Genomic DNA, 12,461 nt, shown 5'->3' on the forward strand with positions numbered 1-12,461 from the left:
ACGTGTATAAACGAAATGGTGTGTATGTGAGAGAGAGAGCCCAAAATCCAGTCGCTCCAACAGCGAGTAAAAGGGGTAAAAGTGTGGCAGCTGGTCGGGCGATCTCCCTAAAAGCTGCTACCTGGGAACAGCACGTGGGATTGGAAGGAGACAATAGATATTGGCAAATGTTAGAAGAACTCCAGACGTCAAGACTGTCCAAATTCATTTGTTGCTGTTTAGGTGCAGCAGGGACAAGCTGCACGTTTCGCAGAACACAGCAGACTCACCACGATTTTTTTCCTTTCTTTTCTAAAGGGAAAGCGGAACGCTTGTCCCCTTACAAGCACGATGATCTTTCCCACTTTTATTCGAGCACTTCCTAAAGACACGCAGCACACGCAGCACATGAAAAGGGGATTGATATGGAAAAGGGTGAGGAAATCAAAAAAAGACGTTCGGCGCAGGCGCATAAGAGTATACGAAGGAGAGAAGACTTTTTCAGCGAGAACCAGGCGGTCACTTGTCAACGATTCAGCTTCGGTTTCTGTGGCTTTGCCTTCAGTGCCTTGCCAGCCTTCGGTCGCGCGCTGGAGGCATTCGCATCGTCGTCGGCGGTCGAGTCCTTTTTGCTCGTAGAGGATCGTGTGCGAGGAGCGCGGTGCGCCGGAGCCAGCCCCGACGCAGCAGTTGTCGGCGCCGGAGGTGCGGTGCTGGCGAAGGCCTGGGCAACGCCAGCCGGGGTAGAGCTCGCGTCCGACAATCGAAGAGACGCAGGGAGCGACGCGCAACCATGTGGATTCGCCGCCTCCGCTTCGTCTACAACGCTGCTCGGCCGCACGATGTGGTCCGTGGGGGGTGTAAGGGGGGGTAGGTTGCGACCGGGGTGCGTCGTCTGCCGCTTACGGTACACCGGCGTCGCCTTCTTACTCGCCCCCGCGCGTGTGCCGCCCTCCGCGCTGGCCGGCGCGGACGGAAAAAACTGGCGAAGATGCAAGCCTGCCGGCACACCGGCACTGCTGCTGCTGCCGCCGCGTACAGGAAGAGAGGCGGCTGACAAAGACGAGAGCGTGGTGCGGGTGGGGGGCGGCGAAGGGGGCAGCGGTGCGCTGGACGTGAGAGGCGCCAATGTTCCTTTCGGCCGCGGCGGGGACTCGGACAAGTGCGGCGAAGAGGAGGACGACTCGGCGCCCGGTGCATCCAGTGACGGTGACTCTGCGGAGGACGGCGGATTTTGCGCGGCGTCGCGAACGGGGGGCGGGGGTGGAGACTGCGAGACACCCGCCCGTGTGGAAGCGGCACTGAGTGGAACTGCTGTCGCGGCCTCGGTCCCGGACAGGGGCGCGGGAGCGTCCTCAGCGGGCGCCTCCAGCGGTGGTCTGTATGTCGAGCGTATCAGTGCGCGCAGTCCGCGTGCGCCAGCCACGACCAAGCCGGTGCTCTCATCAGCCAGACCATCCAGGTGGTATTCCTCGTAAATGTAGTCCATCATCCACGCGAAGAAACTCTCAAAGTCACTCATGGCCAGCACCAACCGCCACGCAGGGAAAGACAGCACATTTTGCGGGCCTCTTACAGCGGATGCGGAGCTGACGTCGCCCGGCACGTCGTCCTCCGCAAAAGCAGCGGGAGTATCGTACAGCGCCTCTACAAATTCAGCCTCGTCGAAGCCGGCGACGTAGTGCGTGAGATACGAGAGCAACGCTGTGGAGACACGGCGGCCGAACTCCTCGTAGACGGCGTACTCCTCGTGACGGTGCTCCACCACTGAGGAGGAAGAGGGAACCGACGGGGACGCTCCAAGCTGCGCTCCGTCTGATGAGGCGGCTGCTGGTGGAGGAGAGAGGCCGGGGGATGTGATGTAGTGCGGGAGAAAGACTTTGTGGTGTTCGTAGAGGTACGCGGCGACGCTGCGCACAAAGCGGCGGTGGTTCACCAAGCGCTCAATGCAGTCGACAGACTGCAGAAATCGGCGAAGCCGCTGTGTTGCCTCTTCGGCGACGTCTGCCGGGTTGCTCAGCAAACCGCCTCCACTGCTGTTGCGGCTGCTGTCGTGGTTCATGCTGCGCGCGTTGCGGCGTGCCACCTCGCTCAGCATCAACTCCTCCCACATCAGCGGCGCGTTCACCACGGGGGCGGCCACCGCAGACGAAGAAGCCGCAACGGTCGACGCGGTACGTGCGGCATTGCGTGGAGCCGACGTGCGCCCCCACGAGGAGGCGTCCAGCTCGTGTGCGGCCACCGCAGCAAGCGTAAAAGCAGCCGCGCGATGATCTGCGGCAATAAACACCTCAGCGCCGCCATCACCCTCATCGTCTCCGGCCACTGTGCTTGTACCCTGATGACACCAATCCTCGAAGAGCTCCTCCAACGCTGTGTCTTCCAGCGTGGCAAAGGTGCGCGGCGGCGGAGACTCTCTTTGCTGCGTTGCAGCCGGGACGGCATCGTGTGCCGTGGAAGGACTTTCCGCGGCCGTCTTCGTCGACGTCGTCAGAGTGTCGGACAGCGTCGCTGTGTTCTCTCGCCGCGGTTGCTGCTGCTGCTGCTGCTGCTGCTGCTGCTGCTGCTGCTCTCGTCGAACGTCGTGTTCTAAAAGGGACATGAGTTGCTGAAAGTCGACGTTCGTGGTGCGCATCTGCAGCGCCTGTTGATATGCAGCCGACTGTTTCGCCATGTCTTGGTCCGAAGCGGAGGCGTTGGCGCTTGGCTGTGTCGCTCCAGCGAGACGGTTCAGTAGAGATGTGTTTTGCGACTTGGCGCTCGTTGGTGGAAACTGCGCCGTCTCTGCGTGAGGCGTGGAGTTTGCGGACAGGTGATGTGCCCTCAGCGTGTTCGCGCCCGTTGCTGCGGCCGCTGCTGATGGAGCGGTAGACGGTCCACCACTGCGCAACGTTGGCATGGACCCGGACCGACCACGCAAATACGCCTCTAGCCGTTCATTCGGCAGCGTAACGGCAGCCGAGTTCTTTGGTTCTGTTGTCGCACTCGCAGGGCGTATCTTTTTTCTTCCACCACCGCCAAGCAATGCCTGCGTCGCAGCCCGCGCACGTCGCACCACCTCTTCATCGCCACTTACATCCTCATCTTCCTCCTTATCGGTGCTGCTGTGGGTCGCGGCATCTCTTTCTCTGCGTGCAGCGGTGGCACCGGTGCGTGTTGGGCTGCTGGAACGCGATGAAGACGAGGACGAGGACCCGGAGGTGGCCGCGTCCACCCCTTTGTAACGACGCTCCTCTTCATAGTAGTACGACCGCTTTCCGGCAGAGGCAGATGCGCTGACAAATACACCCCTGTCAAACGCCGCTGCACGGTCTTTCTCCACTGTCTTTGCCTTGATGGACATGATGACGATGAGTGCTGTGGCGGTCTCTTAAAAACACAAAACAAAAGCCTGCCGTCAGTACGGCAATAAACACAGGGGAAACGGTGTCGCTGTGCCCTTCTGTATTTACATCCGTTGTTTAACTTGGACTACGATGTGACCCCAGCTGATAAGCGTTTAAAGAGGAAGGAGAAAATGAAGGGAAACTCGAAAAAGCCTTTTCATGTCGATTCAAAAGAGGCGTTACAGGAGATGTGTGCAACGGCGACAGCAAGTACGTGCGAGAGCGGCACTGTCCGTTGCCATAGAAGAACAAGAAACCAAATTGTAGTGCCTTCAATATTCATCATCGCTTAGAAGTCCCGGAACCCAGATGAACACCATTCACTCCGCTGCGCCTCGTACCGGCTGCGCATCTCTCCTCTCGGATATGCGCGAGGTGAACGAATGAAGGTGGAAGAACTCACGTGACGGCAATGAAAAGGGCCGAAACAGCGTGGAGAGAGTCAGAAAGGAGATCTTCTTGTTTTCTCTCGTCCTCTCTCTCTCACTCTCTCACCAAATGCATACATATATATATATATATATATTCATGGTACTTTCAATGTTGGTTGTTGTCAGCCGGAGATTTCGCCAAAGCAACCCCATAACCTTCTACATTCAGCTCCTAAAAGCTCTGAGGTAGCAACAAATAGTACAAGAGGAGAAAAAAAGGCTGTTTATGTACATCGTGTAGTAGTAGGATTGATGTAATCGGAGACAAAGATGAGTGAGAGGGGGTACAAAACAACACGTTCAATGAGCCTGGTGCAGTACAGCAAGGAAGAACCAACAACAGCAATAATCTAGAGTACAGGTGAGGTAGGAAAAGGAAAAACAAATACAAAAGCGATTGTATGTGTGGCTCGATTTTCTTTGCCGAACAGAGGAAGACTCAACGATGTCTAAGGGTGTTTAAACAACACGTTCAATGCACGCCTCCATTCCGTCTCCGCCTCACATGGAGAAGGCACAGGCAGATCTTGGTCCGTGCTTCCACGCACCACCCAACAACACGCCAGCTTTGAAGGCACGCCGTTACAACAACAGCAAAAGAAGGAGAAAAAAACACACGGTTCCTCATCACGGAAACAAGCACGAAACAGAGGTATGACATCTGAAAAAGCAAAAAATGATAATAGTGATAGTGATAGTAACCATAACCATGAAACGACGGTAGTGTACATTGCGGGTGCGAAAATAACAAAAATAATAATAATAATAATAAAATGAAAAGAAAAGAAACGAAAAGACCGGAGCTACTACATGCGTGTCGGAAGCTTTCATAAACAGCAATCGAATCTTTTCGCGCTTATACAGTTTTTTGGGTTTTTTTCAAATCGAAATGATAAAAAAAAAACGGAGTTCAGCTTGGGGTAGACTTGGGTTCGGGATGATGCTCCCCCTTACGCCGAAGCAACCTTGGGAGATCGCTTCGCACCCTCATCGTACACACGCTTGCTGTTCGTCTTGATTTTCTGCTGATACTCCATGAAGCGTTGCATGTCGAGCTCGCGATCTTGGTTGGTCGTCTTCCACAGCGCAGCCGAAGAGGAGTAGTTCGGCTCAGCGGCAGGCAGCAGCATTCCCTGTGGCAGCCGGGCCCTTCTGCACATTCGCCGCGTTCTGTGAGCTCGCATTCGATGAAGCGGTGTCGATCTTGACGGAGCGATCCGCCACATCGCCCTGCGCCGCCGGGGTGGCGACCTGTGATGCGGGCTTATCGTACACGTTGTAGGTGCTGCCGGGGAACTGCAGGTCGGCCTCGACCGGCTCGCCGGGGCCGATGTTGTTGTTGAAGCTGGCACGGAAGCGCGCGGACTGGTTGTTCGTTTGGCCTTTGCGGCTGCCCCCTGCGTTGACGGACGATATCGGGAGGAACACCATGCCGGCACCGTACGGGTGGTTGCTGTAGTTGCCTTCGCGAATCTTCTTACTGGAGAGGTACGCAGGATCGACGGAGGCGGTGCTGTAGGTTCCGCCAAAGCCGCGTGGGGCGTCGGTACCGTACTTCACGCCCTCCTCCGGGTTGATCACCTTGCCAGTTAACCCAAAGGCAACGGACTCCTGCGGGGGTGCGCAGAGGTGGCGAGCCTGCACGTTCACATCGAGGCAGTGCCCGCACACGTGAGGCTGGTTCTCGCAGCTGTCCACCATCTCGCGCGTCTTTTTCTTCTGGTTGTACATCAGCTGGCGCAGCTTGAAGACCTGCTGCTGGTTGAGGGGGGCGGAGGCGGCGGCGGCGGGGTCCTCGTCGACAATATCGCGGATCCCCTTCAGCATGGTGTGCAGATCGTGTTCCGCCGAGCACTGCGAGGCCGGGGTGACGGCACCGCTGCTGAGCCGCTGCTGCGACGGCGTCGCCACCTCCCGCTGCGATGACGCCGGGGTGGGCGCCTCCGCCTCGTTGGCCGAGCCCTCCGCGCCTTCCTCCGCCTCCGTCTCTTCCTCCGGCAGGCCGAGGGCACGGCGCTCCGCACGCACGCGGGCCTCCTCGTCGAGGCGTGCCTTGTGCTCCAGCAGCAGCAGCTCCTGCAGGCGGTCGCGGCGACGCACCGGCACCATCTCCGCCGCCAGCGCCATCTCCTTCGCCGCGCGCTTCTTCGAGCTGCTGAGGAGCTGCTCGTCCGGGATGAAGCGGCCCACGTTCTTGGAGCTGTCGAGGAGGGCCTTCTCGCGGAGGCTCTTCTGGAGGCTCTTCATGTACAGCTCATCCTTCGACATGCCTGGGCGACTCAGCGACTGCATCGCCGCCCGCATCGACGCCCCGGCGTTCGTGGACTTGTCCTGCGGCTCCTGGGAGCAGAAGGAGCACTGGCAGTAAGCGTGGCACTGATCGCGAATCATCGTGATGACCTTCGAGGTGTGTGTGTGTGTCTGTCTGTGTGTTGAGGTGGATCCAACAGAACGTGAAAGAGACTGGCAGGAAGCGTTACTCTAGTTCACTACGGGCGTGCGAGAAAAGTGAGCGAGGAGATTTGTTCAACTGAGCGGTTTCATGAAAAATAAAGAAACGCGGAGATGATGCGGGGAGAGAAAAGGAAAGAGAAGAAAGGGGAGGGAGTCGGTGAATTGAGGAAAGGCGCTTTGGATTTGTGCGATGGAAGTATCTCAGGCGAGATGCACTTCCATTGTCACTGCATTCCACTCTGACGCGCTGTCGCTTTACTGTTCGGTCACGCAACACACACAGGAAAAAAAAACAGCCGGCGAGCTGACGGAATGGGCTTTACAGCTGTGAGCGAATGCCAATAGAAGAGGCACACCACTGCCCTTCGTCAAGACCACGTGTGGGCGTGAGGAACATCCGTAATGCGTTGCCCCGAAGAAAAGACTTGCTCACACACCAACAAGCTCCTCCCTATTTTCGCTTCATCGATATCTTTTCCTTTTACTTCATTGAAAGGGTGAAAGTGTACATCTGCAGTCGTAAAAGCATACGAGGAAGAAACAAGGAGGAACACGTTTGTGCGGTACAGATTGACATCTGGAGATTCAGATACAGAAGAAAGTAACAGTAATAATTACCTCATTTGCTGAAGAGCACGAATGAGAAACTATCTTTTTTTGTCAACAGGTGAAATGAAGAGAAAGGCAAAAACAAGAAAAAAAAAGGAGGCATCAGCCGCGCGTCGTTGAGCTCGTCTCAAGCACCACCGACAGCTCCTCTTGCTGCTATTGAAACATGGCGAACAAATAAAAAAAAAACGGGCTCAAAACTGTACCACCGCATGCACTTTACACGGCGTAAGTTACGTGGCGCTCCTTGGACGACTGCTGTGCTGCCACACCGGTCGCCGATCCCGACGCCGCAGGGTCAACTTCCCCCGCCGCGTTCTCTATCACCAGCACGTCCGTGTCCTTCACGGAACTCTTCAGCGGCACGGTTGGGACCCACACGACGCCGGCACCGCGCGGGTGCGTAGTGCTCGTGCGCAACTGCGCCAGCGAGGAGCCGAACGCGTTCTCCCTCGCACCCTTGTTGCCGGTGGAGTCGCCCCTCGTCGAGCTCGTCCCGCTGCCGCCGTCTTCGCCGCCACCGAGGCCGTTTTTGTTGAGCAAGCGCTGCAGGGCACGGCGGTTGTTCGTGTTGACCGGGTCACCGGTGACCTTGCGCACGTCGTCCATCGTGTCCTGCAGGCGGTGCGACGCGTGACACTGCGCCGGTGGGGTGGCCGGGCAGTCCTGCGCCATCGCGTACGCCTCGTGAATCGTCGAGGCGTCCTGACCGTAGCTGCCGCTGCCAACTGGACCGCTGCGGCCCCACGTCCCCGGCTCACCGTTGTAGCCGGCGTTGTCGTTGTCTTGGACGCCACCGCTCGCGTAGCCCTCCGGCAGTGGCTGAGGGCGGCGTGCGGATGCGTTGGTCGAACTGGCCTTGAGCCGTTCCGCCTCCAATGTCGCCTGCGTACGTGCCTTGTACTCGGCGATCAGCAGCCGCTCCAGCCCGTCCAGCTCCGCTGTCTCGCGGGCCTGACGCTGCTCGGCCGTCTCCTTCGCCGATGCGTCGTTGCCACTGCCCTGCAAGCCACTCTCCCCAGCACGCGTGGATTGGTTCTTGATGGTGTACTGATTCCCGCCCGGCACCCCGTTGCGGCCGCGCGACGCATTCAGCGCCGTCTGGTTCACCGGCGCCGGATACTCCGGGTCGAAGCCGGTGCCGCCGTTTTGCTGCCTGCCCTTCGTGTGGCACTCGCAGGTGCAGTCAGCGCGCTGTTGGGCGGCCTTCTGGCTCACTGCCAGCTTCTTCGCGTTGACGGAGCGGCGACTGTTGCAGAAGTCACACCCACAGTGCTGCGTGGGGTAGGTGCTTTGCATAACGGCTGCGGACATTACTGATGTGTTTGTTTTTGTTTTCTGTTGTTTTAGCCTGTGCGGGTGGTAGGTGAGACGGCGTAGTGTATAACGTCAGATTCGAAGCGGACTGGCAAACGGCTTCAACTCAGCAGGTCATGAAGTAGTAAACAGCAAACGATGAATGCCGAGCAAGAAGAACGGGGAGAAGAAACCAATAGAAGAAACACTTCCGTATCGCAACGCGGTGGATATGGCAGACGCCAAGTTTGGTGACGCGCCCCTGATACAATGAACGAGAAAATCGTTTTCGCCCTTACGGCTGTGTACATTCGTTATCTTTTTTATTCATGGTAGCGCTTTGCAAAACTGGCGTTCTGTAAAGCGCCTCTGCGCACAGCTTTTTCCTTGTGAGTGCATTCAAAGATATTTTCTTTAAAGCTCGGACCGCAATAAGCACGGCCACACCACCGTGCCTGAATATAATAGAGAAATAAGAAGGCTGTGTTGACAGCCGCGCGAAACTTCGCCCAGTTGGACGAAGGAAAGGTTTTATCGCAGAGGTCATCTAAGATTTAGCACACGAAGATACGAAAAGAAGCACATGACAAAGGGGAAAAGAAACCAATAAGCAACGCGGCCCCACGAACCACGCACGCATGAAAAATGATGGTGAAAGACGACAGCGATGGAGAGCGCGCGTCATCGTGCTACCGCGGCTGATATCAATAACACAACACACACAAGAACACCAGCACTTTTTCCTCCGACAGAAGCAGCAGAACAGACACCGAACAGGAAACGATAGATCGCACGCACAGGTGCTGTTGCCGACCGTTGCGCCTCGACAATTCTTAATTCTCTTTGCGGTTTCCGCGGTGGCGCAGCGTGGGTGGGGCGGTGGGAACGTGTGTGGAAGAAGCCGCCGCATCCACGTGCGTCGACGCGGGGACATCTCGCATCTCCATCGCACCGCCACGCTCCGCTTGCGAAGACCGGGCATCCTTGCCGATAGCCGAAAGAAGGCCCAAGATGTGCTTCACTGTACGAACCACGGCCTGCAGCGGGATGACGACGCTGGCCGGGCCCGTCTCCTCAAACTTGTACCACTGCGACACAAAAAAGTTCTTGAAGAAGACAACGCAAATCACGATGGTCAACACCAGCAGAACCGGGGAGGTGACGACGTACATGAGCTCATTCCAGCCCAGCGCCAGCATAACAGGGAACACCCAAGCCGGCAGGGAGTTGTTGCCTGCCTCCACCGCCCGCAACTGCAGCTGCGTCGTGAAGTCGCACTTTTGCTTGTACAGCTCGTAGGCGCGCAGGGTGGCCTGCTGGGTCAGCAGCACACAACGCGCATCTGCCGCAGCTGAATCGCTGTCCCCCGCATCCTCCGACACCACCGGCACGTCGTAGGGATACTTAGGGGCAGAATCAAGCGTGCTGTACGAGAGGTAGAAAGCCGCCTCCGCTTCGTTTTCCTCAAACACAATTTCACGGCAGTTACCCTTGACACGACGCGCGGAGCGACTCTGCGATTCCGCCGGCGCAGCCAACTCTCCTTCCTCCTCGTCGCCATCGCAGTCTTTCAGTGCTTGCAGCTTTAGACGGAAGTACAGAAGACTGCCGAGAACGACCATGCCTGACTGCAGCGCGGAGGGCACGGCCTTTTGAATCCCTTTTGTGGTGGAGAAGAAGCGCACCGTGCCGTCAGCGTTGTGCGTCAGGCTGCGCTCAAACCCCGCGTGCATCGTGTCAAAGACGCTGTCCGCCATCGAGGAGATGCGGGACCTCACCTTCTGGAAGAGCGCGTCCGTCACGACGTTCAGCACGTTCAGCCGCGCCGTCGGATCCTGGGCGATGAGGGAGGCGTAGCGACCGTAGAGGTGGGCAGGCGGCGGCATCGTGGCCACCTCCGACACCAACGCGTGGAGCTGCACCGATAAGGTCCTCCAGAACCCACGCGCGAGCCGCTGGCAGCCGGCGGAGTCCATCACCTGCGACCCGGCCCACGGCCCCGCCTTGTCGGCCGTCTTGTCGTCCGCCAAGAAAGGCAGCGACTGCGCCGACTTCACAAGCTGGCGATAACTCTCCTCGACGCAGCCCAGCACGCGCGACTCCGTGTTCGACAGCACCTCCGCTGCGATCGCCTTGGAGAACTTGTTCACCACCTGCATCGTCGCGTCGACCAACTCCGTCTCCAGGTCTGCGGCGTACTGCCCCATCACATCTCCCTGGTACAGCCTCGTCTGCCGGTAGTAAGAAGTGAGGCGGGTCTCCACTTCCTCGTCGAGCACCTCGGTGAGGCGCAGCAGCATATCTCCCTTTTGCAGCCGGTCCTCGTAGTGCCGAGTGAAGCCGCGGAAGGTTTTCAACTCCTGCTCCTTCGCCTCCTTGCACCGGTGCTGGGCCAGCATCTCCCGCTGCGTGGGAATGTCCAAGTCCTTGCTGGTACGAATCGCCTCCCAGCAGTTCGTCAGGTAGGTCGGCAGCCCTTCAAGAGGCACCCCGCGAAACATGGCGGGATGACGAAACAGGTAGTTCTCGCTGTGGCTGTCCCCAAACCAACGCCGCAGCGTCCCCACGGAGGCTGCGAAGGCCTCTTTTTGCAGCTTGAAGTGCGGCATCACATAATACTTTAGGTGAAAGAGAGCGTCGATGGTGGCGTCGGCGAACTGCGGGGGACGGGTGACACTCTCCCAGATTGTGTCGAAGGATTTACGCACCGTGGCCAGACTCGGCGCCGCGTCCTCCTCCGTAAAGTCGCGCAGCACGATGAGCAGCGTCGGCTTCTCCTCCGCCTCGTAGTTTTCGTGGTTGAAAAGCTGCAAATTCACTTCAAAGATGGTCCGCAGCAGGCTCAGGTTGGCGCCGTGGAAGCGGCCCACGTCAACGGCCCACATGTTGACAATGAGCGTGTCGGCAACGCTCAGGCCGAAGAGAGAGAGCTGGCGGTCCAGACTTTGGTCCTCGCCTCGCTCGAGGCCGTCCGTGCCCTCGAAATCCAGCACCAGCAGCGGAGATTTGGTGGGCCGCGCACCCGCTGCGGCGGCGCCCGCCTCCTCCTCCTTCGTCGCCGCTGCCGCAGCACGGTTCAGGCGGGAGCTGCGGTCAGGGGACGGCGATGCGAGGTCGGCCGCAGGGCTCACCAGGTCCGCCGTCTCGAACCCAGACAACGTTGTATTAGCCTGCGCCATGAAGGCGCCAACGGTCGTTTGGCCGCGACGTACCCGCTCGTCGAGCATTTGGAAGTCGGTGCCGAAGAGGTGGTTCAGCAGGGTCGATTTGCCGCTGCTTTGGCCACCAAAGACAGCCACCACATGGTAGTTGAGGCCGACCGCGGACAACGCGTTGTCGTCATCGTTGTCGCCGTTGGCGGATCCCTGCGAGCCTGCGGGTGTAACGAGTGAGGCGAGGTACTCCGTCAGCTTCTTCTCCGGCTGAAGGTGACCATCTTCTTCCACCAAGTGGAGACTCATTTCTGTTGTTGCTGCTGTTTTGTTGTTCGGCTTTGAGGGATGCAGTTTATGTGTTTACCTTCCTCGTCCCGAGCCACGGTAAAAAGAGGCGGGCAGTTTCAAAAAGCAATAATAATAATAAGGGAGAAAACGAAGCTGCGTAGTATAAGAAAGCGGCAGTTTCCTTTTCCGGGAAAATGAGCAGTGTTGTGAGGTGCCGGTGTGCGTGTGGGTGTTCACCAATGAGCAATGCGCCGGGCAGCTACGTACCTTCCTTTTTGTTTGTTTAGTTTGCGTGTGTTTTATGTCTTTTCAGGAGATGAGTGGAAATTTGACTTACGTGATGTAATGAAGTTGGCTGCGACACCTACACAAGTTAGTGAAGTCGGGGAGAGGAGAGGAGAGGCGCATGAGAGGTAGACGTGCAGAAAAGGAAAAGTAGTGGGAGAGGGGGGAACCAAGGTAGAAATGGTGTGAAGACAATCCGAAGAGAAAAAAGGAACCGTATTGGCGAAGAGGCCTCTTCACTATCAAACGCGGGTCTCATCGCGTTGGTTGTACGGTTTCATGATGGGAGTCTACTTTACAGATGCGCAAACGACCTCGGAGCACGTGCTCTTCCACTTGCCCCGCTAATGCATAAGTGAGCACTGTTGCGTAACCTGTTCACCGTCCGTGCCACATTAGACGTGCCTTGTTGCTGCCGTTTTACTTTTGCAAGGTCCGTACAAGAGAGAAAGAATCGTACAAGATAAGTGGATGAGAGTCGACAACAACGGTACAACACAAAGAGCAGAGTGCAGACCCAACGACAGCGTCGCTGCATATATATATATATATATATATATATATATATATATATATAT

General features: G+C 57.5%; 4 protein-coding genes across 7 annotated transcripts; all 4 read right to left on the reverse strand.

The window, feature by feature from the left end:
* Window positions 1-505: 505 nt before the first annotated feature.
* ABB37_01067 (hypothetical protein) lies at window positions 506-3,468 on the reverse strand (the record flags this gene model as incomplete). The annotated part of the gene is made up of 1 exon (XM_015797443.1): window positions 506-3,468. The coding sequence occupies exon 1, from the start codon at window positions 3,320-3,322 to the stop codon at window positions 506-508; it is 2,817 nt and encodes a 938-aa protein (XP_015662963.1). The 5' UTR covers window positions 3,323-3,468.
* Window positions 3,469-4,906: 1,438 nt separating this feature from the next.
* ABB37_01068 (hypothetical protein) lies at window positions 4,907-6,327 on the reverse strand (the record flags this gene model as incomplete). 2 transcript variants are annotated; one of them, XM_015797445.1, is made up of 1 exon in its annotated part: window positions 4,907-6,327. In XM_015797445.1, the coding sequence occupies exon 1, from the start codon at window positions 6,185-6,187 to the stop codon at window positions 4,907-4,909; it is 1,281 nt and encodes a 426-aa protein (XP_015662965.1). In that variant the 5' UTR covers window positions 6,188-6,327. The 2 variants fall into 2 exon arrangements, with proteins under 2 accessions (XP_015662965.1, XP_015662964.1); XM_015797444.1 differs by having other exon boundaries at window positions 4,907-6,286.
* A 751-nt stretch (window positions 6,328-7,078) lies between these two features.
* ABB37_01069 (putative mitochondrial hypothetical protein) lies at window positions 7,079-8,282 on the reverse strand (the record flags this gene model as incomplete). 3 transcript variants are annotated; one of them, XM_015797448.1, is made up of 1 exon in its annotated part: window positions 7,079-8,282. In XM_015797448.1, exon 1 carries the CDS (start codon window positions 8,171-8,173, stop codon window positions 7,079-7,081), a length of 1,095 nt encoding a protein of 364 aa, XP_015662968.1. In that variant the 5' UTR covers window positions 8,174-8,282. The 3 variants fall into 3 exon arrangements, with proteins under 3 accessions (XP_015662968.1, XP_015662967.1, XP_015662966.1); XM_015797447.1 differs by having other exon boundaries at window positions 7,079-8,276; XM_015797446.1 differs by having other exon boundaries at window positions 7,079-8,265.
* A 706-nt stretch (window positions 8,283-8,988) lies between these two features.
* On the reverse strand, window positions 8,989-11,963 carry ABB37_01070 (putative mitochondrial hypothetical protein; the record flags this gene model as incomplete). Its single annotated transcript, XM_015797449.1, has 1 exon — window positions 8,989-11,963. Exon 1 carries the CDS (start codon window positions 11,614-11,616, stop codon window positions 8,989-8,991), a length of 2,628 nt encoding a protein of 875 aa, XP_015662969.1. The 5' UTR covers window positions 11,617-11,963.
* Window positions 11,964-12,461: the final 498 nt, after the last annotated feature.

Source organism: Leptomonas pyrrhocoris, assembly GCF_001293395.1.
Source record: "Leptomonas pyrrhocoris isolate H10 chromosome Unknown, whole genome shotgun sequence".
NCBI lineage: Eukaryota > Euglenozoa > Kinetoplastea > Trypanosomatida > Trypanosomatidae > Leptomonas > Leptomonas pyrrhocoris.